General features: G+C 38.6%; 2 protein-coding genes across 2 annotated transcripts in view; one reads left to right on the top strand and one right to left on the bottom strand.

The window, feature by feature from the left end:
• Nucleotides 1–241: 241 nt before the first annotated feature.
• On the bottom strand, nucleotides 242–7803 carry LOC110450865 (IgGFc-binding protein-like). The gene is made up of 3 exons (XM_021498639.1): nucleotides 6825–7803; nucleotides 6225–6246; nucleotides 242–904 (listed from the first exon to the last, which is right to left on the bottom strand). Exons 1-3 carry the CDS (start codon nucleotides 7791–7793, stop codon nucleotides 654–656), a joined length of 1242 nt encoding a protein of 413 aa, XP_021354314.1. The 5' UTR covers nucleotides 7794–7803; the 3' UTR covers nucleotides 242–653.
• A 15825-nt stretch (nucleotides 7804–23628) lies between these two features.
• The window catches only part of LOC110450805, a 28267-nt gene continuing 24103 nt past the window's right edge, over nucleotides 23629–27792 (top strand). Inside the window, exons 1-6 of the mRNA XM_021498518.1 lie at nucleotides 23629–23763; nucleotides 23924–24012; nucleotides 24423–24500; nucleotides 25361–25502; nucleotides 26022–26288; nucleotides 27053–27640. Coding sequence (XP_021354193.1) covers nucleotides 23751–23763; nucleotides 23924–24012; nucleotides 24423–24500; nucleotides 25361–25502; nucleotides 26022–26288; nucleotides 27053–27640 — 1177 coding nt within the window. The 5' untranslated portion in view covers nucleotides 23629–23750. The remainder of the gene's footprint in view (nucleotides 23764–23923; nucleotides 24013–24422; nucleotides 24501–25360; nucleotides 25503–26021; nucleotides 26289–27052; nucleotides 27641–27792) is intronic.

Below are 27792 nucleotides of genomic sequence, written 5' to 3'. Positions count from 1 at the left end.
TTGTGTCATATAGAACATATGCTGAAATATTACAGTTAAATAAAAACAATTAAAAAAGAACAATAAATAAATAATAAAGTAAAATATTTATTGAAGTGTCATGTTTTATCATATATTTATATACAAAGAACAAAAAATCATCAAAAGATCCGGTCAGTTCTGACCTACATTAATTCTGTACGAGATTTACATGTAAATAAATATACAGCTTATTACATGTATTTCTGTAAAAGTACTTGAAATATATTTATCAATTACATTGTTTTTGTTATAGTAATTTAATTCAAGTTTCTGACGAGCCTCCTTTTCTACCAAAAACCTGCACATTCAGTATGCTACCAGATTGTTTCGTGTTTAATGACCAAATAAATGTACCAAAAGATCTGAGTTTGTTTCCATTCTAATCACCAGGTTTAATACAGTGTGTATACGTTCTTTATGTTTGAAGTTTCTGTTCCTAAAGATAACGCCAGACTCCCGTTCAAGAACACTCCAAACGTTGAGGGTCTCCTCAAATGACTTTTTTTCTTTACTAGATCTTCAACTTAAACAATTCTAACACGTGATTGTATTTCGTGTGATGGTTGGTGGGAATTTATCTTCCCTATATAGCTACTGTTGATGTATTTTGAGGTAAGCTAGTCTTACCAGGGCTACTTTTGTCTAGCGAACAGTTTGAATCCAGTAACATTCTGAAATGGCCCGCACTGTGTTTCTGATTCATATAAGCGACATTCGACAGAAGTTGACGATTGGCGGAAAACTGCCACGACTCCGCACGTAGCACTAAGGGAACAAAGCTGGTAACAGCGGAAGTAGGTCCGTGTCGTGTTCGTGCTCAGTTCAACCGGAAACGGCAATTTGTCGTCAGCAATCTTCACAAATTTCGACGTGGAACACAGACCTTGGAAAAATAAAAATAAAAATAAACAGTTTGTTTTCAATTACAAGAGGAGTGACAGAATGAGTGAAAAACAAAAAAAAACCCACATGTATATCTTTACATTGGACGCACATTTTAACAAGAGCGAATTTTGGAGGAATTTTTTTGTTGTATTCCAGCATTTCAAAGGGCCCTATATCATTTTCTGTATTTCATTATGATAGATTGTGTTTTTCTATTTGCCGGAACTAACCGTTTTTTTCTAAAATTGTACATATTAACAAATTGGTTTGTGAAGTTTCCCACGGAAAGAGACCACAAACAAAATGGTGGATTAGAATAAGAACGATTTGTTTTTACGGTGGTTAGGATTGCCTCTCCCTGTGAAAGTGATAGAATTATCTATTTACTATAACTGTAGTTCATAAGTAAATAGCAATTCAATGTACAGTGAAGGGAGTCTCGTTAGAGGGAATTCACAGGAGGAGCGAAAGATTGTCAAATACTTAGTTAAGAGGAGTAGCGTGGAATTTAACTATGAACAGACTTAATTATTGTCTCGGATAGTAAAGGGGGACATTTAGAGGAGCATATTGATAAATGGAAGGTTGACAGGCAACATATTAATTGTTATCACAAAAGCGGACGTCGAGGAGTCGATGGTCTGCACAACATTGAAAAAATAGACCAGAATTGTTTCCCCTTGCATAGCCGTGTCTATTTGGCCACGGTGACTTGGCACGGTACTTGTGACTTGACTTCGAAACAAGGACAAGTTATATTCCCTCGTTTCCAGGAACATCAATCGGAGAGTGTGGAATGTGATACTAAAGCCCTATTTTCGCGCTCTAAGGAAGTAGTGGAAAGCCATAGCCTACAATTTTTATGTGTTTTTTTTTAGATTCCACAAATATCTGCGATAAAATGGAACAAACAACGGGAGTAGGAACACTGGAAGGCTCAACAGCTTCAGAAGGATGACCATTCAATTAATAAGATGGTGAACACTTATAATAGTGTAGTTCGAGAATTCTACAGAGAGTGTGGCTTTCAGTCCCATTAATTTGAAAAGGACTCGTAGAGATCCAGGAAAAATAAACATACCATAACTTGTAACCTCCTGCAGGATGATGTCTACCCAACGAAATTGGTAGCTAAGTATTGGTTACTCAAGATATTTGAAAAAGCATTCAAGAACAACACTACTATAATAATTTGAAAGACTGTATGTGCCCTGGATTGCCGTGCTTCCCTAATTACAACTATTGAATTACCAACAGCATGTCCAACGCTCATTTTACCCTAAAACCCAGGTTGTTGTCCAAAGACACAGATAAAACAACAAATTTATGTTAAAGAAAGTTTACTGTAATAGATGTGACAAGGAACTAGATGCTGCAGATGTAGAATGTGTGGGATGCAAACTATTCTATTGCCTGCACTGTGCCACAATATCTGATGGAGTCTACCAATGTATCAACAAAGGTCAACTTGAAAGATTTAGATGTAAAAGCTGTACAAACACCATCGCTACATTGGAAACGATAGACACAACGCTAACAAAGATACAGGTATAGAGGATAGATTGGCACACCTGCAGGTTAAAGTAAAAGACGGAGTGAATACCGAAATTGAAACAACTAAAGGTGAGACAATGGACAATATCAAAGGTTGAGTCAACCAACTAACGAGAGGTGCTATGAACTAGAGGGCAAAAGGAGATGGGGCAGCGACATTGTAATCTTCAACATCCCCGGACAAATATGAGGATAACAACCAGACAAGTAAACCAAAGGATGCAACCGACGTAAACAAAGCTGTCAGAGAGTCTAGGTCTCAACGAGGTAGAAATAACGGCACAGTTCCGACTAGAAAAACAGTCAATTGTAGACCACTAAAAGTAGTATTAGCAAACAATAGACATAAGCAAATTTTGCTGGTAGCAGCTAAGAAAATAAGTAATGATAGCGGGCAATTATAAGTAAAGACATGACAAAACCTCAACAAGAAGAAAAGAGGGAAAGGAGGCGACAAAGGCTTAATGAAGGTGGTAAACAAGAAACCCTACAAAGGCACCTCGCAACAGGGGAAGGAATTAGCCCCATCATGAATTATGAAGGTAACATGGACCGTCCATACCTAAAAAACGGAACAGAGGAAGTAAATAATACAATTCATGAAATGGAAATTCTTCAACATATATATACCTTTGGTAAGAAGCTCTCTATAACTCTCTACTACAGTCATCGACTAGGGCACCAAATCTGCAGACTTGCCACGTGTCTAGGATGCTTGTTTTACCAGTAAGGGGCACAGGATATTATGTACATATGTGAAAGTCATATATACTAACGTGGACACTCTATCCAAAGCCAAGAAATATGAAAAACTAAACCAGATGAAAAAGCCTGAAATTAGTATTTTCTAAAAATCTTGTTTTTGAGATCGCTAAAGAACAATTAAACATAGAAGGATATGATCTTCACATATCAGGCTGGGAAAGAAGAGGAGTGGCAATTTACAGGGCTGTTAATCTTCAAGTTACCGAGATTGAACCTAAACAAATATATGAGGACTCTGGCTGGTGTAAAATCTCTTTGTTCAATAATGATAAACGAATGATGATATGTGTATATAGAAGCCTAAACAGCCAACTTGACAACAACGCAAATCTTGGTTAATTAATGCACGAAATTAGGGAGATGAATCCATCAAACATCTTAATTGTGGGTGACCTTAATCATACAGACATAAATTGGGATAACATGACTACAGGTAAGAGACCCGATCATCTTGCCAGTATTTTGATGGAAATCATCAGGGACTCATTTTTATTTCATCATGTCAAACAACCAACTAGACATCGGGAAGTAAATCGGCCATCAATTCTGGATCTAATTATAACCAACGAGAATGATATGGTGGATAGTGATGATATCACAGTGCTACCATGCATTGGAAAGTGTAACCATGTTACCTTGACCTTTAATTATAAAAGGTATACAGCAGAGGAAGAATCGAAAAGGAAAACGAGTCGAAACTTTCAGAAAGGGAATTATAAACAGTTTACGCAACGATCTTAAACAAGACAACTGGAATCAGCTAGACAACGCGGACTGTTTAGACGAAACATGGAATGTCTTTGTTGAAAAGTTACAAGATACAAAAGAAAAGCATATACCGGTGAACAACGCTTTCAATGTGAATTCGAAACGTTCCTTGTATTAAAAAACACCCACTACAAGCAATGGGGAGAAAACATCAAATTGTCATTGCAAAACACCAGAAAATTATGAACGCTATCGACAAGCACGAAATAGAACAAGTGCTATCATAAGAAAATCAAGATATGTTTTTGAACAAAAACTAGCTGAAAAAAATAAAGAACATCCCAAAGGCCTTTGGAAACATCAAAAATCGAAACCAGAGAACCTGTTACACCTCCAACCAACATACATATCACAGAAGAAAGAGTTGAAAAGGCAATACAAAGTGTTATTCCAAGTAAGAGTCTAAAACTGTTTTTTGGAGGCGGCATCAGAACTTAAAAGACCACTAACAAGATGTACCATAATATTTAGGAAATCACATCTTCAAAGTACCATCCCCATATCATTGAAATTGGCAAACCTAACACCAATATTTTAAAATGGAAAAAAGAAATTACCAAGTAACTACCGCCCTATAGGTTTAACATCAGAAGCCAGTAAAATTATGCAAAGAATAGTGAGAGACGAGCTTTTAAAACATATGGCGGAAAACAACGTTTTCAGTACGCAGGTCGCTCCTGCACCACACAACCTATTGAAAGTCTAGAGGACTGGACCAAAGCACTTGACAACAATGTAACAACCGATATAATTTATTTGGATTAGTGTTAAGCTCTCGATAAAGTGTTGCATAGAAGATTACTGTCCAAACTTAAAGCATATAGTGTTGATGGTCCAGAATGGATCAGAGCGTTCCTACAGGATCTCAAACAGCAAGTGGACATAAATGGATCACAATCTAGCCAATCATCTGTGGTGTCCCCCAAGGAAGTGTTTTGGGGCCAATTCTATTCCTCATCTACATAAATGATTTTCCAGACCAATCACTCAGTCCAACAAAGTTGTTTGCGTACGACTCAAAATACATAGGCGAATAGAGAATCAACTAGACCAACAACTGTTACAAAATGATATTAACTCCGTGTGTACTTGGACGACAAAATGGTTGATGAAACTAAACTTCGTAAAATGCAAGCAACTCAGAATTGAAAAATCGGAAAACCCAGCGCAATATACTATATAGAACAAGATCATTCAACATCTAACATAAGAACTGTCGTGAAGGAAAAGGATCTTGGTGTCATCGTCGACAATTCCTGTAAATCTAACGACCATGTATCAGTTTCGGTATCAAAAGCCAACAGGATCCTAGGCCTAATACTCAGGTCCTTAACATATGTAGACGAAGCAATGTTTTTGACATTATATACGTCGTTAGTCAGACCACACTTAGAATACTCATCCGTTGTCTGGTCTCCAAGCTAAGAATAGGATAAAATACTGCTGGAAACCTAAAAGATCTTGCTTATCTAGAAAGACTAGGATTATCAAACTTGGAATACCAACGTAATAGAGCAGACTTCATTCTGCTCTTCAAAGTTTAGAAGGAATAGAAATAGTAGATTACAAAAATACGTTCAAACATGAACCAACGAACGTACAAGAGGCTTCACAAGAAAGTTTTTCAAACGGAGGACGCGTAAACTTGTCTTCAGCAACCACTTCTGTTCCAGGGTGGAAGACATCTGGAATAATTTGCCAGAAAATGTGGCTAACTCTCCAAATGCACCATACGAAGCTAAAGCCCTTACCATTGGCGTCTACAACTATGTGAACTATGTGAATGCATCACATTGTTCTCGCATATAATGTACGGACTTTGGAGGTGATATATTAGGACTAACATAATCTCTGTTTGACTTTAAAGGGCTATTTTGTTCAGACTTGTATGCAGAGCTATGAAGACACCCTATGCTGTTTGATCGATGAATCTTATAATCTAATAAGCATGTATTTATTCATAGCAGGTATATGCTGCATTTATGGTTATCTTACCACTTGGTCGTCAGGCGCGTAGCTGCATACACGCTGGTACGCAAGTGAATCCACCAAATTTTCAATCCAATAAACAGAAGAAAATAAAAACACTATTGGTTGAACCCTTTGTCACATACCCAGCGCCCACCCCTAATCCCCCTACCAAGGTCCTGCCCTGTACCAGTTCCTAAATGATTCACTCCAAACAAGGGCTAGCCATGCCCCTGGTCGTCAAACGCCAAAACTAAGCTCACCTTGTATCGTCCATGTATTCTTCTGAAAAGACAAAGAAAATATTTATAATTTGTTAGCCCTTCTACGATATTCAGTCGAATGATAAAATTTAATGATAAATAAAATCAACAAATAACAAGAATCATATGTCTAAACATTGTTTTTTCCCCAAAGATACTGCTAATGTTGTTTGCAATGGTTATTCCGTCTTTGCGTATTGCAGAGTTATCTTCTCTTGGGAGCAGGTATCGATTGTTTCGTCACTTGTTTGTCAGAGCAACGTCATCAACTTTTGAGAAAACGACGTAATTTTCTCACACAAACCAATGACGTAACAATCAATACCTGCTCCCAAGAGAAGATAACTCTGCAATACGCAAAGACGGAATGCAGCGCTGTATTGAAGTTGAGGTATATGTAACACAGAGGTTGCAGTATATGTTTCACTTAAGCAGCAATATCTGTGATACAAAACCAATCGGGAACCATCGACTCTTTTCCTAGACCAGAACTTTCTCGTTTACGACAAGAGCCGAAGGATCCTGATTGTAAACATTACTAACAACAATTACACTAACATCATAACTTACAACATAGATAATTGATGACATCTTACTCACCGAGAAGGTGGCGAGAGCGGTACCGTACGACTGTCGGGCGGCGGTTCCGTACAGGTAACCGCCAAACTGGTGTGTGTCGTTGAGGGAGGTGAGTACATGCACCCCCTCGGAGATCACTATGGATGAAACGATCTCGTGGTTTACGTCATTATTTATGTCCGTCACTGGCGTCCAGGACAGACCCTGCAGACTCGTGCTGCTGCCGTCCAGTCGGAGGTCTTCCGAGAGCCCTTGAGGGGAGATAACTACCACGTTGTGCGTATACGTAACCGGAAGTGACTTTGTTGGTGTAATGAAGACATAACTGTTACCGTAATTTGTTATTGGTGGAATAATCGTCATTGTTACGTCAGTCATAACGTTATCAGAGTTCTCATCTTTATCGCCAAATAAGGCAACAAGAACGGGATAGGAGGAGATCACAATGGCATAAGATCCACTCCCATCCGACCCCAGTTCTGTTATTACGAATTCTCCGGCCAGATCTATTCCGTAGTATACACTATCCACATATACCTCAGTGTTATCTACCGTGCTTACAATTTTGATAAAGTCCCTTTTAACTTTTGGATTAGAAACGATAATGTGTTTTTGCCCTAGTTCTGATATCGGTGGCATTTGCTCCAAGGCTGCGTCGGTTTCGCCATCGTTGTTGATAGACAGGTCGATATTCCCGCTATAAACTGCCACCGGCTTAGTGGCAAGCACTCGGATTCCGGTCAGGTCCTCTGACGAAGATATCACGATACTCTCATATTGGGCCAGACTTACACTTGCTATATCTGTTCCAGTATAATAAATTCCATTAATTTCTAATTCCACTTCTTCACTTCCAGGAAATAGTTGAATACTTGTGTCCGAATATGCGGCTGCTATGACAAGTATGGCTTTGTCTGTGGTCGGAGGGATTGGACTGAACGTGACAATACGATAGTCTGTTCCGAGTGTTTCCGTGGGGAATACCAACATACTACCCAGACTTCCAGACTTCCCATACGATACTGAAACGACCACGTCATAACTTGTGTTAATGACTATGGCAGTGTCTGTTATAACATTGACGGGAACTACTTCAAAATTTTGAATATTAATGCTTACTCGATTTGGTGGAGTAACGGAAAAAGAACTAGAGAACCTAGAAGCGGAACCCTGCCGAATGATTGGAGTTCTGATGGTTCCAGGAACTGCTGACGTGACTGTTGGGTTTGAAGCAATGTGGATCTGGAATATCTCCCCCGACGTTGTGATCGTGAAAGGTACAACTATGAATTCTTTTCCGGAATGGTCATAGCACCTCTGAAAAGGAGTAAAATAACATCACTTCTTAATCATTCTTTTGCGTCCTGTTCTTTCATAGACTCGCCTTCGTGTTCTGTAAAGTCGACTTGCCTTAACGTTCTACAGTAGACTAGCCATCATGTTCTAAAATAGACTCGCCGTTACATCCAGTGATGTTTTGTACTTACATTATTGTATAACTGTACAGTGATTATTATAGGGAAAGACTAAGACTCTGGTCAACGGACTGTGTAGTACAGTCGAATATTATCGTGAAGGTTATAGCTGCTTTCATTTTTAACAAATCATTATTTACATATCTTTTGTATGGACGCAGGTTTCCAACATTTTCAGATCAAAGTGTCTGAAATTTATATAGGTGCGCAACTTATAGGAGTTTTTACGATATTACAGAACAGGTTTACCAAATATCCACAAGTTTACCTTCGATAGACTCCGGTCCAAAAATACGTACAATAACGTAAGGACGACGCACCAAGCCCACATGTCTGGGCTGCTGCAGCTCTCTATGAAAGAAAAATAAATACTACATCGCAGTAATTTCTTGATGTTTTAATCAATGTTAAAGTCACGTACCATGAACTCGGGTACCGTTGAAAAAGTACAAGAATAGAAGACCTGTTGTTCCGGACGGGTAAGGGTAACGTGCATACCAAATACTACGCGATCAGCAAGAATACAAGTACCGGTTGTAATATAAGGTATCTATCATTTATACAAAAGAGTTTAACAAATCGCGTACGATGGACCCTGACATAAGCGATGCTTGGTTTTAAATATTTGATGTCGTTTAACGGATTGAGTGTATGTCACTGGCTGGTTGGGGCATGTGTCTGACGTCACTGACTAGTACAATGTAAGGACATGGTAGTATGTCACTGGCTGGTTGGGGCATTTGTCTGGTCTGACGTCACTGACTAGTATAATGTAAGGACATGGTAGTATGTCACTGGCTGGTTGGGGCATGTGTCTGGTCTGACGTCACTGACTAGTAAGGACATGATAGTATGTCACTGGCTGGTTGGGGCGTGTTTCTGACGTCTAGCACAGGTAAGGACATGTGTAGTGTGTCACTGGCTGGTTGGGGCATGTGTCTGACGTCACTGACTAGTACAATGTAAGGACATGGTAGTATGTCACTGGCTGGTTGGGGGATTTGTCTGGTCTGACGTCACTGACTAGTATAATGTAAGGACATGATAGTATGTCACTGGCTGGTTGGGGCGTGTTTCTGACGTCTAGCACAGGTAAGGACATGTGTATGGTGTCGCTGGCTGGTTGGAGCATGTGTCTGGTCTGACGTCACTGACTAGTAAGGACATGATATCATGTCACTGACTGGTTGGGGTATGTGTCTGACGTCACTGACTACTAAGGACATGATATCATGTCACTGGCTGGTTGGGGCGTGTTTCTGAGAACGTTAATGACTGGGTGAGAAATGTGTATGTTTTCAATGACTGGTTGAGACGTGATGATGTCAGTGGCTAGATAGGGCTTTTGTTTGACGTCAGAGATTGGATAAGACTTGCATCTGATATCTGTGGCTGGGTGAGACACGTGTCTCTCAGTTTATGATAGAGATGTTATCTGATGTCAGTGATAGGACAGGTTGTCTGACGTCGGTAATTAAGTTGGCAACTGTCGCAATCCCTATGTAAATAATCACATGTGTCTATACAAATCTCGCCTAGTTAGCTACAGGTCTCTATCTGTATATCGACAAAGCCTCGTGTTTGGCAACTTAAGAATCTTCCCCCTCGGGTTGAGGTTCCCCTATCTCACCCCGAAGGAGGTGAGATATTCTATTAATCCCGCCTAGTTACATCTACCTACATAATTATTTATATATCTCACTTAGTTACCTTCATGGTTATATATATCCCGCCTAGGTACCAACATGTTAATATATATCCTGCCTAGTTACCAACATGTTAATATATATCCCGCCTAGTTACCAACATGTTAATATATATCCTGCCTAGTTACCTACATTTTTATATAAATACTTCCTAGTTACCAACAAGTTTATTTATATCCCGCCTAGTTACCTACATATTTTTAGTTTTGATTCCAGAACTGATTCTGTACTTGATTCTATTGTGGTTGAAAGTGACGAAATATGTGATATTTTGAAAATTCTTAAATTAGGAAAAGCATCTGGTCATGATACTATAAGTCATCATATGCTAAAATTTACAGCAAATTCTATGTGTAAGCCATTGGCAATTATTTTTAATATGTCACTAAATTCTAAAATATTCCCTGAAATATGGAAACAGGGTATTATTTTACCTCTGTTCAAAAAGGTTGATAGACACTTGGTGTCAAATTAACGACCAATTACCTTGTTGTCTTGTATAGGTAAGGTTTTTGAAAGAGTTGTATTTAAACACATCTATAATTTTTTCCTTGATCATTTTTTATTTTACGAAAAACAATCTAGTTTTATGATTCATCATTCCACTGTCCATCAGTTAATAGAAATTTCCCATAATATATGTTGTTCATTAGAAGAAAAAAAACATACTTGTCTAATTTTTTGTGATATATCGAAGGCTTTTGACCGAGTTTGGCATATGGGTCTTTTACATAAATTGCATGCTTATGGTATTAGAGATGGTTTACTTCATTGGTTAAAAAATTACATTTCAAACAGACAACAACAGGTTCTTGTTAAAGGTGTGTATTCTAATATAGGTTACACAAATGCTGGTGTACCACAAGGAAGTGTGTTAGGTCCTCTGTTATTTTTGGTTTATATTAATGATATTGTTGATAATTTAAATAGTATTTCACGCTTATTTGCCGATGATACCTCTTTGGTGTATTCTTCGTCTTCTTATGCTGATATTGAAATGTGTGTAAACAGAGATTTGGAAAAACTTGACAAATGGTCACGGGATTGGCTTACTAAATTCAATCAACAGAAAACTGATATGTTATTAAAATCTAATTCGCGAAATATACTTCCTTTACAGATTTGTTTTGGTACTGAGACTCTGAATTGTGTTGAAAGTCATAAACATTTAGGCGTAATATTTAGTGCAGATGCAAAATGGTCTTTACATATTTCCGAAATTCAAAAAACATGCATGAAAAAGGAATCAGTACTACGAAAGTTTAAATTACTGTTGAGTAGGAAAACTTTGTTAAGAATATATAAAGTATTTGTGTTGCCTGTGTTGGAATATGCCTGTGAAGTTTGGGATGGTTGTTCTCTGGCAGATCTAACTAAACTTGAACAAGTTCAGCTTGAAGCAGCAAGAATTATTACTGACCTACCCTCTTTTTCTAGTAAACAATCACTGTATCAAGAATCCCCACTTGAACCTCTATCTGAAAGAAGAAAACTTAAGAAAATTTCCCTAATGTACAAACTCCATAATAAACAAACACCTTCTTATTTAACTAACATTCTTCCTCCTAAAGTAGCTACAACTTGAGAAATACTGAAAACTACACTGTTCCCAATTTCCGACTGTTTTATAGTTCATTCAAATCCTTTATTCCTTCTTCTATAAGACTATGGAACGATTTACCAAATACTGTCAGAGAGCAGCCATCCGTTAACATTTTTAAATCATCGACTTGTTGCCTATTTTTTCATGTAGGAAATCGAAAACTAAATATTTTACATACACGATGCGTCATTCATGTAGTAGTTTAAATTATGATTTGTATAGAGTTAATATTGTAGATGATCCAATGAGTGCATGTGGAAATGAGTGTGAAAATGCAGCCCATTATTTTTTTGATTGTATGCTGTATATCAGACAAAGACAAATTTTGATCGATGATATCTCATGTTATTGTAATATTTCTCTAAATGTTATTATGTACGGTTCTCCAAACTTGTCAGATGAAGACAATGAAAATATCTTCCATATAGTCCAAACCTACATTAAAAATAGTAACAGATTTTAAGGTCAGTAGTATTATCCTATCATCTCTCTTTCTTATTCTTCTACAAAAAAATATTCTTCCCGTTTCCCTTCCTTTCCTCTTTGTTCATATATATTATAAATATATTTGTTGTTGTTGTCATGTAATCAATATAATGAAATGTATTGGAGAGGGCGTTTCTAAGTTGAGATAACTTGTGCCTAATCCTTTTTGTTGAATGACAAATAAAAAATGTTTAAATCAAACCTACATATTTATATATCCCGCCTAGCTACCTACTTGTTTATATACCCCGTCTAGTTACATGTATCTACATAATTATATATATCTCACCTAGTTACCTCCATAATTATATTTATCACATCATCGACCTGTTATCCAGTGAATTCGCCCGTGAAATATTTTTACATATGTCACTAGTGTGATATACCCTTGAACGTTTTTCATTGGCTGTACCACTCAAAAATCGACTGTGACGTCATAATATGGACAATGATGTGACGTTACAATTGTGAATGGCGCAACAAAATGGCTGTCTCCGTTTGATTAAGCTCTCTACATTTTGGTTTTAAAACATGTCAAAATGTAAGTTTTCTGAGTTATGTGATAAAAAGTATTTTAAATTTGTTTTCATTTCATATGAGATTTTATGAATCGAGTCTTATGAGTTTTTATTTTTGCGAGCCTCGGCTATATATGTACCACCTTGTTACCTTGTAACATGTTTATATATATCCCGCCTAGTTACATGTACCCACATACTTATATATATATCTCACTTAATTAACTTCATCTTTATATATATCCTGCCTAGTAACCTACATGTTTATATATAAACTGCCTAGTTACATGTACCTTCCTGATTATATATATGTATCACCTAGTTTTCTACATGTTTGAATATATCCCACCTCGTTATCAACATAAATATATATATCCTGTCTAGTTTTCTACATGTTTATATATATATCCATCCTAATTAACCACATGTTTATATATATATCCTGCTTAGTAACCTACAATTTGATTTATATCCAATTAAGAGTCCTATATGTTTATGTTTATATATGTTCCACCTTGTTACCTACAAGTTTACATGTATTCCATCTAGTTACCTACATGTTTATACACACCCTGCCTAGTTACCTACATGTTTTTACACACCCTGCCAAGTTACCTACATGTTTATACACACCCTGCCTGGTTACCTACATGTTTTTACACACCCTGCCAAGTTACCTACATGTTTATAAACACCCTGCCTAGTTACCTACATGTTTATACACACCCTGCCTAGTTACCTACATGTTTTTACACACCCTGCCTGGTTACCTACATGTTTTACACACCCTGCCTAATAACCTACATGTTTATACACACCCTGCCTAGTTACCTACATGTTAATACACACCCTGCCTAGTTTCTTACATGTTTATACACACCCTGCCTAGTTACCTACATGTTTATACACACCATGCCTAGTTACCTACATGTTTATACACACCCTGCCTAGTTACCTAGTTACCTACATGTTTATATATATCCCGCCTAGTTACATACATGTTTATATATATATCCTGCCTAGTTACCTACATAATTATATATATCCTGTGTAGCTACCAACAAGATTATATTTATCCTGTATAGTTACCTTCGAGATAATATATATCCTGTCTAGTTACCTACATAATGATATATATTCTGCCCAGTTACCAACAAGATTATATTTATCCTGCCTAGTTACCTACATAATTATATATATATCCTCCTTAGTTACCTACAAGTTTATATATATCCCGCCTAGTTAACCACATGTTTATATATATCCTGCCTAGATATTTACATGTTTATAATATCCTGCCTAGATACCTACATGTTTATATATATATCCCGCCTAGTCAACAACATGTTTATATATATCCTGCCTAGTTACCTACATGTTTTTATATGTATCCTGCCTAGTTACCTTCATGATTATAAATTCTGCCTAGTTACCTACATATACATATATATATCCTGCCTGGTTACTTACATGCTTATATATCCCGCCTAGTTTCCTACCAGATTATATATATCCTGCCTATAGTTACCTTCAAGATTATATATATACTGCCGAGTAACCTACAAGATTATATATATATCTCACTTAGTTACCTACAAGAATATATATTTATCCTGCCTAGTTACCTACATGATTATATATTCTGTCTAGTTTCCTACACGTTTATATATATGTCCTAGTTATCCCTAATGATCATGAGTTGTTTTCCCGAAACACATACTTCGATACGAAATGTATTGCTTTCTTTACACAGTATGGACACGTGTATACAGTCCATATACTGCACCACACGAGCGTTAATGGTTCAGAAAGTAACGTTTATGTACAATCACGACTGAATTGATTGAGAAATTAATTAGTTGTCCCTATTACACCGGATATTGATGCCTGCAGTTACTAAATTATTTCATTAGCATCGTCGTCAACGATAAGCTGCCTTGTACGCCTGTCGAGTGTAAACAAGCTAATATAACGGGATGACATTACCAGAAGGCCGGTAACGAACACTAACGTTAGAGCTCTATACAAACGGTGGCTTAATTGTTTAGGTCACACATTTATTTTAAAGATCTCGAGCGATCAACATATTTACTATATGCATGCTCGAGATATTATGTCAAGTTCCCGAAATAGTATCAGTATACCGAATAATATAATGCGTGTACGGTTGCGCAAGAATCGGTTCGCTGTGCAAAATAATCGTGGTAATGCCTTCTATATGTAATTGAATTAAAAAAAGTCAGATAGCACTTTCAATTTCAGTTCGTGAATATAGCTGCACAAAACAAATATTGCGCTGTACTATCATTATCAGGCAACTTGACAGCTTAACAGTGACAGTGTAGGATACCCATATATTGCATAAGTAGTGATTATCATTCTTTGAAATTTGTGTGTGTGTGTGTGTGTGTGTGTGTGTGTGTGTGTGTGATCCACGTGAGATTTTTCTTTAACAAATAATGCAGATTACAAGTAAAATTCTGTACGGCGCTGAAGGGACGTCAGACGTCGGTCGGTAATAAGATGGACCTCTGCTTAACAAACACATCGTAAATTGAAATGATACAATTAACATACAGTAATAAAACAACTGACGTGGGTTTCACAGACTGATGGTTGTCTGCTCTAAACACCGTGTCATCAATTTAATCGAAAGCTCGGAAATAATTTCAAAACATTTCCCCATTAGTGATTCCAAAAAACGTGCGAGGCTGTTGACTCTTTTAGACTATTACTACAATATTCATGTGATTATCTGAGATTGATGTGATCGGATTAGGACCGAAGCACGCAATTTATCGGGATTGGTCACGGTTTTCTCTTATCTTGATATAAACTGTAATTGAAAACGCAACAATAACTTTTTTGGGGGTTAAATGTCTACGTAACAGCTGATGACGGATGAAAAAGAGTGACTAATGAGACAACACCGCAAAAAGGGTAGGTAGGAAAGAGTGTGTTGTAATGGAGGCCCACCTTAAGGCCACAACACTGTCCCTAAACAGAGCACGAGGACGAAGCTATCCTCTGAAGGGGGGAAGNGGGGGGGGCTTAATAAGTCGCCTCTTACGATCATGCAGTGGAATATACCTTGTGACAGGCCATTTCTTTCCTTCAAATCTAGAGGAATGCCAGAGCAGAGCAATATTGATGTCAGCTTAAACAAGCAAGGCCAGGGCAGCACAGTCTTCGTGTTATATTATGGCATAAAGAAAGGGGCGCCACAGCAGCAAAATCATCATGTAATATTTAGCATAAAGAAGGGGCGCCACAGCAGCAAAATTATCGTGTAATATTATAGTATAAAGAAGGGGCGCCACAGAAGCACACTCATCGTGATATATTATAGCATAAAGAAGGGGCCTCAGGGCAGCACAATCAACGTGTAATATAACAGCATTAAACAATGGGCACCAGGGCAGCACAATCATCGTGTACTATTAAAGCATAAAGAAGGGACGCCACAGCAGCAAAATAATCGTGTAATATTATAGCATAAAGAAGGGGCGCAACAGCAGCAAAATCATCGTGTAATATTATAGCATGAAGAAAGGGCGTCAGGGCAGCACAATCATCGTTATATATTATAGTATAAAGAAGGGGCGCCACAGAATCACAATCATCGTGTAATATTATAGCATAAAAAAGGGGCGCCACAGCAGCACAATCATCGTGTACTATCACAGCATTAAACAATGGGCGCCAGGGCAGCACACTCATCGTGTAATATTAAAGCATAAAGAAGGGGCGCCAGGGCAGCAAAATCACCGTGTAATATTATAGCATAAGGAAACGTCGTCAGGGCAGCACAATCATCGTGTAATATTATAGTATAGAGAAGGGGCGCCACAGAAGCACACTCATCGTGTAATATTATAGCATAAAGAAGGGTCCTCAGGGCAGCACAATCAACGTGTAATATAACAGCATTAAACAATGGGCGCCAGGGCAGCACAATCAACGTGTTATATTATAGCATAAAGAAGGGGCGCCACAGCAGCACAATCAACGTGTAATATAACAGCATTAAACAATGGGCGCCAGGGCAGCACAATCAATGTGTAATATTTAAGCATAAAGAAGGGGCGCCAGGACAGCAAAATCATCGTGTAATATTATAGCATAAAGAAGGGGCGCCACAGCAGCACTCTCATCGTGTAACATCACAGCATTAAACAATGGGCGCCAGGGCAGCACAATCACCGTGTAATATTATAACATAAAGAAGGGGCACCAGGGCAGCACAATCATCCTGGAAAATTACAGCATTAAACAAGGGGCGCCAGTGCAGCACAATCATCGTGGAATATTATAGCATAAAGAAGGGGCGCAACAGCAGCACACTCATCGTGTAATATCACAGCATTAAAAAATGAGCGCCGGAGTAGCACAATCATCGTGTAATATTATAGCATAAAGAAAGGGTGCCAGGGCAGCACAATCATCGTGTAATATTAAAGCATAAAGAAGGGGCGCCACAGCAGCAAATTCATCGTGTAATATTATAGCATAAAGAAGGGGCACCCAGGCAGCACAATCATCGTGTAATATTATAGCATAAAGAAGGGGCGCCACAGCAGCACTCTCATCGTGTAACATCACAGCATTAAACAATGGGCGCCAGGGCAGCACAATCACCGTGTAATATTATAACATAAAGAAGGGGCACCAGGGCAGCACAATCATCCTGGAAAATTACAGCATTAAACAAGGGGCGCCAGTGCAGCACAATCATCGTGGAATATTATAGCATAAAGAAGGGGCGCAACAGCAGCACACTCATCGTGTAATATCACAGCATTAAAAAATGAGCGCCGGAGTAGCACAATCATCGTGTAATATTATAGCATAAAGAAAGGGTGCCAGGGCAGCACAATCATCGTGTAATATTAAAGCATAAAGAAGGGGCGCCACAGCAGCAAATTCATCGTGTAATATTATAGCATAAAGAAGGGGCACCCAGGCAGCACAATCATCGTGTAATATTATAGCATAAAGAAGGGGCGCCACAGCAGCACTCTCATCGTGTAACATCACAGCATTAAACAATGGGCGCCAGGGCAGCACAATCACCGTGTAATATTATAACATAAAGAAGGGGCACCAGGGCAGCACAATCATCCTGGAAAATTACAGCATTAAACAAGGGGCGCCAGTGCAGCACAATCATCGTGGAATATTATAGCATAAAGAAGGGGCGCAACAGCAGCACACTCATCGTGTAATATCACAGCATTAAAAAATGAGCGCCGGAGTAGCACAATCATCGTGTAATATTATAGCATAAAGAAAGGGTGCCAGGGCAGCACAATCATCGTGTAATATTAAAGCATAAAGAAGGGGCGCCACAGCAGCAAATTCATCGTGTAATATTATAGCATAAAGAAGGGGCACCCAGGCAGCACAATCATCGTGTAATATTATAGCATAAAGAAGGGGCGCCACAGCAGCACTCTCATCGTGTAACATCACAGCATTAAACAATGGGCGCCAGGGCAGCACAATCACCGTGTAATATTATAACATAAAGAAGGGGCACCAGGGCAGCACAATCATCCTGGAAAATTACAGCATTAAACAAGGGGCGCCAGTGCAGCACAATCATCGTGGAATATTATAGCATAAAGAAGGGGCGCAACAGCAGCACACTCATCGTGTAATATCACAGCATTAAAAAATGAGCGCCGGAGTAGCACAATCATCGTGTAATATTATAGCATAAAGAAAGGGTGCCAGGGCAGCACAATCATCGTGTAATATTAAAGCATAAAGAAGGGGCGCCACAGCAGCAAATTCATCGTGTAATATTATAGCATAAAGAAGGGGCACCCAGGCAGCACAATCATCGTGTAATATTATAGCATAAAGAAGGGGCGCCACAGCAGCACTCTCATCGTGTAACATCACAGCATTAAACAATGGGCGCCAGGGCAGCACAATCACCGTGTAATATTATAACATAAAGAAGGGGCACCAGGGCAGCACAATCATCCTGGAAAATTACAGCATTAAACAAGGGGCGCCAGTGCAGCACAATCATCGTGGAATATTATAGCATAAAGAAGGGGCGCAACAGCAGCACACTCATCGTGTAATATCACAGCATTAAATTATGAGCGCCGGAGTAGCACAATCATCGTGTAATATTATAGCATAAAGAAAGGGTACCAGGGCAGCACAATCACCTGTAATATTATACCATAAAGAAAGGGTGCCACGGCAGCACAATCACCGTGTAATATTATAGCATAAAGAAAGGATGCCAGGGCAGCCAGGGCAGCACAATCACCTGTAATATCATAGCATAAAGAAAGGGTGCCAGGGCAGCACAATCACCTGGAATATTATAGCATAAAGAAGGGGCGCAACAGCAGCACACTCATCGTGGAATATCACAGCATTAAATTATGAGCGCCGGAGTAGCACAATCATCGTGGGCGCCACAGCAGCAAAATCATCGTGTAATATTATAGCATAAAGAAAGGATGCCAGGGCAGCACAATCATCGTGTAATATTATAGTACAAAGAAGGGGCGCCACAGCAGCACAATCATCGTCTAATAATATAGCATAAAGAAGGGGTGCCAGGACAGCACAATAATCGTGTAATATTATAGCATAAACAAGTGGCGGAATAGCACCAAAATAATCCGCTACAGCAGCACAATAATCGTGTAATATCACAGCATTAAACAATGAGCGCCGGGGTAGCACAATCATCGTGTAATATTATAGCATAAACAAGGGACGCCAGGGCAGCACGATCATTGGGAAATAATTTTGAAACATTCATGATGATTTCGTTTTGCAATGTAGGCTCTGTATCTTCAACGTCGTTTTAACAGCTAAGGTCATTAAAGGACGTGTCTCCATGTGTGTAACGTATGCGTACTAATGTGTATGTGTGTTAAAGACAGGGTAGGCATTTTCCTCCTTGCGGTAGCACGGATATGATGCCGACTTTATAGTGCTGTCTCACTGAAATACCATGTCAAAGTGCACCAGGAGAGTATTCCATCTGGTCACATTATACCGACAAGGGGTGAACCAGTTGTAACAATTAACATTTGTAAGGAGTGTGATATGTCTCGGCCTGGGGACAGAACCCATTGCCTACCCCACTTAGGCGAACACTAAAATCAAAAAGTAAGATACTGTCAAGTAAGGCACTAGGACACAAAAAGGTAAAATTATGCTTAATAGTTTCAACTAACATAAAATAGTTTTTCAATCTCATTTATTACAATGAACGGAGTTCATTTTGCTTGGATGTATATACACACACAAAAACAATAATACTTGAAATTCGAAATGATGTAGCATGTACGTCCCGCCAGATACGCGGTGTAAAATTCACTGCGAGCAAGCAAATGAGTATGTGAGAAATATCGCGTGAATGTACCTTATACACTGAACAGGACATATTTACTTAATGTTGGGATAATGGATTTGTGAGATTTGCCCTTGTCTAAAAGCACGGAAAGAAAAATCTAGTATCAGGATGTATTCCAGATCCGAGATTCGATATAGATACTTGACGATCTATACTATGAAGGTCGACTTAAGTACGTTTGAATATTGCAGGAATCATGTTCATGACAAACGCTATTTTGGGAGTGTGATTGTTAAATTTTCTTCTCATCATAATACCGTTTTTTAGCAAAAGAGGTAAGAAAAACTTCAAGTCGTTAAATAACTTCAACATATTTGAAAAATTTATGAAAAATGTATAAATTCATTTCACAATTAACGTTTCCGTTATCTTTGATTGCTAGACAAACTTAACTCGTTTGTCCTTCAAAACCTACTCGGACCATCCTCGAAATTTCGAGGATGACTTAGACGGACTACATGTACAGTTACGTTAGGCAGACTTCGAACTTTTTTTCTCTCTATTTTTTAAAGAATCAGTATTGCATAATTTAAATCCCGTATGGTCACAGTTCAGCTTCAAGCGCCACACTTCTAGCATGTACAATACACATAGCTGGGGTAATTTATACATTGTTGTAACGTAGGACATGTTAAAACCGACCATACATCCGAATACTTCCTATAGGTCCTCCTCAAACATTCTCAAGGATGTAGCCTTATTCTTACTATACGCCTATCTATGATATCGACATATTTACACGTGTTTACACGTGTTTACGCGTACCAAAAGTGTATAGATCATGGTATTATAACGATACACGTACCCGTTCGGTTTACAGAGGTCATACTTACCAATGAAACAACATATAGTACCGGTTAGGATCCAAGTTTCGTATAGAAATCCTATTTCGAAGTGTCGTTTTCAAAATATCACTTTACACAAAATTTTAGATCAAAAGTTCCAAATGTCTAAAATCAAATCTGTTAGCATCCTATATAATCTCTGGAGTGTCCAGACGTCCAAACGACAGTATCGCGTGTCAGCTCCGTTTGGTGCAGCTACGAAAAGCCACGAATGAGGTGATCGATTGGGAGGTGGCGCGTGCGAACGTGTTTAAGCAGTCACTGCACAGGTACACGTAACGGAAAGGGATGTTCTCCTATTACAGGAACATGGGTACTGGTATCGTCATTGGACCAGAAAATAACGGTATTTGTTTTAATTGATATTTTTTACAGATAGCGAATGATGTATGCACACTATCAACACTTCATTAGAACCGCTGTTTGGTTGTCAGGACAACAGAATATATCACTGAGACTTTAACAAAAATGGTTAGTATCTCAGTCGAAAGCAAAACTATTTGACCAATTGCTTTACAAAACCTAATACTAAAATTTTAAATATGATTGCAAAATTACACTAATCAAAGCACTGGCATATCGCGCAATCCTATATATAGTATACCATCATCGTCCCTATTGGACAAGGTCACGATGCAGCGCGATATGTCATCTTACGCAGATCAGCAAGGTATAGTTGGAAAGGTACACTATTAGGACACAAATTGGTCAGCTCAAAGGCAGGGTACATTCCAAACACCACACCAAATATAAGGTACGTTTATCACACTTAAAATAGGGTACATTTCTCACACCACACCAAAGATAGGGTACATTTCTCACACCAAAGATAGGGTACATTTCTAACACCAAAGATAGGGTACATTTCTCACACCAAAGAAGGGGTACATTTCTCACACCACACCAAAGATACGATACATTTCTCACACCAAACCAAAAAACGTGCTTATCGAGAATGTGTGGCCTTTAAGTTATTTCCAGTGAATAATGGAAGGAACATCTCTTCTAAAATAAAAAATAAACAAAAAAATAAATTCGCGGTTTGAGCATTTGACTTAACATGGAAACACTGGTTTTTAGTCACATGATTAACAGAAATAATCTAGTCAATGTATGCTCAAAACGATTAAAATAACTGCGTAGTCCAGACAATGATTTAAAAAGGGTTTAAAAAACACAGAATAGTTTTGGTTTTATTTTAAAAGGTTAAGCGTCCTAATAACAGCTGTCATTTTATGCGCGTGTGCTGGGGGCGCTGTTTTGATGTGTTTGCCTCCTTGCGGTATCGCGAATCGGGTGCCTGATTCAGAGTGCTACATCACGGAAATACAAAGTCTAAACAATGATCAGAGGATACAGAGTTTTGATAGAGAAGACAATACTCGGTATGAGGTTCATCAGTTTGGTATGAACGATCATTGCAAAGTGTGTGTTTAACACAAACAGTAAATGAAAACTGTTTTTGCGAGCTTTCGAAAACGTTATTCCTTTGTTAAGCAAAGATTGCAAATGACCGGTGTTTCGACTCTTAATCTCTGAAACCAACTTACTAAGCCACACTACTCACATGTTTTATTCAGACCTGAACAATCTCTAAAAAATTAAAAGAGTAGTTCAGAGAAAACGTTCAGCGATTTTGTGTATATTCATAACACAACCGGTCCCTGTGCAGGTTCGAGGACGGAAAAAATTTGCTGTATCCCACTGCATGTCCTGAGATGCAATTAACGTGGGCCCCCTGAATCTGTAAGGGGAAACACAGAGGAGACCAAATATACTGGCCCCATTGCAACACATGAGCTCTTTGTTTCCTATTGATCACTACTCTGCTCTTTCCTTTCAGCGGTGTGTCCTAAGACACCCATCTTTATTTAACCGTAGCTGATGCGAGGACCTTAACCTGAAACAAACCACTCAACTAGATTCGAAGCCGATTCTCTGACGTCATCCTCCATCTAAGGAATACGGGACGCATAATACTCTATGAAGAAACCATCTTAATAAGCTCTGGGCAGGTAGAGAAACTCGTTATAGATAATTTCACCAAGCGAGGAGTAAAGCATCATATCTGGTGAGCATCGTGTGCACGTATCATTGATCTGATATTCACCATTACTTTCCCTAACTAGGTGCTGTAAAGGTGTATAAAGTAGATTAAGACGTACGCCTATTGTGAGGTTCGGAAATATTTAAACAGCCATTAATCAAGTATTAGCGACTAATGTTTGATCATAGCGTCTCCATTTCAGAATATGTAAATCCATACTCGATTCAAGCGGTATATATTCCATTACCGTAGACAGCCATGTAAGCAGTGACAGATAGGCTATTAAGTACACATTTACATACAAATTTATTTAAACCGGATGTTATTGAATTGTCCGCCCTGCTGTGAGCTATTTCCGATTTTTTTAGTCCCGTTAACTTTCGTCACGTCAATGAGCACGAGTCATGGTGCGCGCCGTTTGAGCATGATCTGATTGTATTCATATATTCAGATCACACATCGTTTCGATCCGTTAATTTTATGTATGACTTCATATGCATTATTAGAAACTGCATGTCAGCGCAACCTACACGTTTTTTACATTACAGAGAAACATGTAACTCCAAAACTAACGAACATATAAAAAATAAAAGGAGCAATAATACAAAAATATCGACAGGAAACAGTTTCTAGATAGAAAGGTTAAATGACTATAGTATATAACACGTGTACTGACGTAAATTATAAATTCCATAGACTGAATTGAATTACCTCCCTTGAAATTAGTGTGACGTCATAAAGGTTCGGACGTTTTTGCGCAAAACGTCACGATTACAAAGATGGCGGCCAGTCAACATACTTCATGACAGGAAACAAAACGTAGCGAACTTTTTGCATTTATACTGGGAGGAAAAGTTCTTTTTCGACCATAAGAATGGAATTGAAAAGTAAGTATTCATATCTATGGTGATCATTGACTACAGTGAAGAAAAAGGTAAAACAGTTTCTTGTTCACTCTGCAGAGTATTCGCTTTTGTAGTGAGCCGTGAATAATAACATCTTTTCCAAGCAATTGTAGAACCAACTTTCCTTATTTCCCTCTTACAGATGCGGATTCGTTGAGCGACGCCGACTTTTCGCTTTTGCTGGAGGACAGAACTTTTGTAGACTATTTCAACGTCTTCAACAGTCTGCCGGTCCGTGAGAACAAAACATTTGAAAGTACCCTGTAACCAAGAGAATATTAATTAGTCATTTTGTAAATTAGATCTGAAAAAAATCCGTAGTGTACCGTGTAATGATTGAGGCAATAAATCAAATCTTGAGATATTGCAATTGCTATTCTTAGATTAAGTGCAATGACAGGACTATAGTTGTATTTCCGTTTTGTCTTACTGTCAATATGTAAATCGACGAAATTCAACATAATTATGATGACGAGGTGTTGTGTTCTTCAGTTAATAAATTCAAGTAGTGACCCGGGCTTAAATAAGCGACAATTGTTTGAAAGTTGTTTATAAATTGAATCATAGCGAATGGATTGGTAAGCTAATCACGGGACGTCATCTTATGAATAAAATGTAGATGTGCTTTTGTTTCTTTTCAGATATTCGGACAACATGTGTTATATAACTACATAGAGAAGGAGTTTGAGTACGAACCTCCAATCAGGAATCGAAATCGAGTATGTAATGCATTCTATTAGATTATTTAATTTATAATCAACACATCATCACATCGAGTTTCTTATTCAGGTGATAAATTTATAAAAAAAATACACTTTGTCCATGATCTGAACGAATTTGGTAGAGTATTTGGGCTGAATACCATTTTTGATGTTTAAATCTGGCGTTTTGACAGTCTAACATGATTTAAAGCCAGCTGGAAGAAAGGAGGTTGTAGTACAGAATATATGCTTGAGCACGAGAACGGTTTCACGAGACCAACCACTACAGCCCGGAGATTCCAGGTGCGAATCCCTTATGCTCCGTCGTATAGATCTATCTTATCTTTTTGTTTGCTCATTCAGTTATCTTGCGCAGATGTTTCTGAGTTTGTGCTCAAATCTGATTAAAAATGATTATAAGGACGGAAGGTCCAATCAAGTCAAACACCTGTATTACAGACCAGATGACCTGTATGCCATACTAATTCACTAAAATGTAACAAGCTTAAAACATTCTTTTATGTTTTATAAGTGTATATCTTTTCGGAATCGGGCGAGAAAACATATGTTTAAAACGATATTCGGAAATTGTATACTTTTCTCTTTAGTCTGATTTAGGTTATTAAAACATTTGTTAGTTCTCCGATCGAGAGGGGTTTTCTGGGCAACAGGAAGGCACCCAAACCCACACTGCATTGGACTTAGAATTGGTCTACAGTTTTGAATCCGTTCTTTATGTTCTTAAAACATTCACCCATGTATTTTATTTTTCTCTTGCTTCAGTTCATAGAATGAAATATATTAAACGAGGCTTGATATTTCTATGAGCTACTTCTCAAGTATCATCGTCCTATAAAGTATAATATTTGTGTGATTAGTTTACCAACAAACGAGAAGTATTAAAATGGCTGATCCAGGAACGTTACCGTCTGTTCGAACAAACCAGTCTGTTTTTGGAATTCCGCCTCAACACCAAACTCCGAGACATCGACTTCAATCCAGAAACATCCAAACTCAGGGGTAGGTGTTGTCTTCTCACAAAACATATCAAACTTCTGGATGATTGCTGTCTCTTTATAAAACATGTCACTTCCCTAGGGTTACATTGCTTACTGTTTCTCAAAAACAAAAACTTATAGTGGCGGTGAGGATTTCTCACTGATGCTCCAAGTTATATCCTTCACAGTTACAGTCAGAGGTGTAGACCACAGGGACTTGAGAATTTGTTACAGCTATATTTGGACCTAAAGTAAGGTATTCAGAGTAACTTTACACGTTTGAGGGGTGAAGACAAAATTTCAGTAAAAAAAAACCTCTCCCAATGATTGGGGATGGCATTTTCCCCGAAAACATGTAAATTACTCTGAACAGTTTAGTTTAGGCCCAACTATAACCATAACAAATTATCAAGTCCCTGTGGTGTAGTAATAACTTGTTTAATATTGTGTGAGATTTGTCCCTACACACAGTTTAGTTTTGAGACGTTGAGTTCTGAATATCTTGGTTGATATTTTATCGGTGTTCGTACTTTCTCGGCAGACGCCATCGGGGAAGAGGTGATGGCGAGGTACATTTTCGGGAGGAACGTCGTCGGCAGCTGTATGGGGATGCAAATATTCCGTGAGTTCTTACGTAACACCATGGGAGAGAAAATATACAAGTGCTGGATGGACATTGAGAAGTGGCAACATATCCCGGAGAATGATGAGCGGAAAGAACACATGAAACATTACATAAAACGGAACTATATCGGGGAAGGTGGAACAGACGACCTCATGTCGCAGGCCAAATACATCGTCTACCAGGGTAGGTTACGTATACACAATCAACCAAGTAACCATGGAGGGAGGGAGAGGGGGGTGGGGGAGCCCAAGTTACTTTACAGATACATCGTCTCGTCTACCAGGATAGGTTACGTATGTACACATACAACCAAGTAACCCTGGAGGGAGGGAGAGGGGGTGGGGGTTCCGAGTTACTTTACAGATACATCGTCTACCAGGATAGATTACGTATGTACATATACAACCAAGTAACCCTGGAGGGAGGGAGAGGGGGTGGGGTCCCTAGTTACTTTACAGATACATCGTCTACCAGGATAGATTACGTATGTACACATACAACCAAGATACCATGGATGTAGGGAAGGGGGGGGGGGGGGGGGGGGGGGGGGGGTCATGAGTTACTTTACAGATACATCGTCTACCAGGGTAGGTTACGTATAAGGGAGGGAGGGAGGTCCGAGTTACTTTACAGATACATCGTCCCCTAGGGTAGGATACCTATACACAAACAACCTTTAATCAAAGATAATGTATCTCTTTAAGAAAATGTAGACAACTAATATGTCTAACCTTTACGGAACATAAACTCAAAGCCGTGTACATATGAATCTGTTATCTAGATTAAGCGGGATGGAGGTTTTTTTATCGAGAAAATGTATCGGTGAAATTTTACTCGGTTCAAATACAAGTATACCGGGATTTTTTTTAAATGCTATAAAAAGAAACATTCGAAAACAATTTGAAGTTGACATCATAATTGTTAAGTCAGTGATGCGTTTGTTCCAGGCAAAATCAACTTCACACTGATGTCAGACAAAGACGTATTTGATGACATCATTCATCTTGCACTAGAAGGCGGGAAAGCGTACAACGCAGACACGGATGTGGCCTTCCAACAGCTACATAAACTGCTGCTGGCGGCCCTGCGGCGGTACTGGGTACCTCGTTTTCTCATACATGTCATAAAAGTAACTTCTAAGGATATACTTGTACTCCTTAAACGGGAATCTCCGGGAGATATCGGACTGTTAACGTTATCCAGGAGACAGCGTCACCGCATAACGATTCGCCAGATCTATTCTACAAATACCAGTTGCGCGTCCACCCCGGCACCTACTCCACATGATCGCAGCAACCCCACGACACCTCGACCCAAGTCTATCGCAGAATCGGAAACTTTCTTACCAGCCTCCGAAACTTTGGGGTTGAATGACGGCAAGATAGGAGATGAGGCAGATGCAACAAAAGAGGAAGACAATGAAAAGAAGGATTTGAAGGAAAATGAGGTGTCCGAGGAGGAGGAGGAGGAGGTAGAGGACGAGTTTGAAGAAGAGAGTAACATACAGCCCGATGATTTACTTTCGCTATGGGGAGGTATATTACAAGCAGATTATTCAGCATGGGGATTCCCTGCTACATGTACTATGGGAAATACGATGCATTTGTAAAACATATATTTATATATATATATCTGTATCTACATGTATGTGGATGGGATAACTATACATGATAATTTCTAGTTAATT

Source organism: Mizuhopecten yessoensis, unplaced genomic scaffold, assembly GCF_002113885.1.
Source record: "Mizuhopecten yessoensis strain PY_sf001 unplaced genomic scaffold, ASM211388v2 scaffold5519, whole genome shotgun sequence".
Taxonomy (NCBI): domain Eukaryota; kingdom Metazoa; phylum Mollusca; class Bivalvia; order Pectinida; family Pectinidae; genus Mizuhopecten; species Mizuhopecten yessoensis.
This window is presented reverse-complemented; position numbering and strand designations above follow the sequence as displayed.

Excerpts from the sequence above, each read along its gene's own strand:
- LOC110450865 (XM_021498639.1), bottom strand. The coding sequence starts at position 7,793 with ATGTTGGTATTCCCCACGGAAACACTCGGAACAGACTATCGTATTGTC. Across the intron at positions 6,247-6,824 it reads CCGCTCTCGCCACCTTCTCG|AAGAATACATGGACGATACA; the intron begins GTGAGTAAGATG and ends TTGTCTTTTCAG. Across the intron at positions 905-6,224 it reads GAATACATGGACGATACAAG|GTCTGTGTTCCACGTCGAAA; the intron begins GTGAGCTTAGTT and ends TATTTTTCCAAG.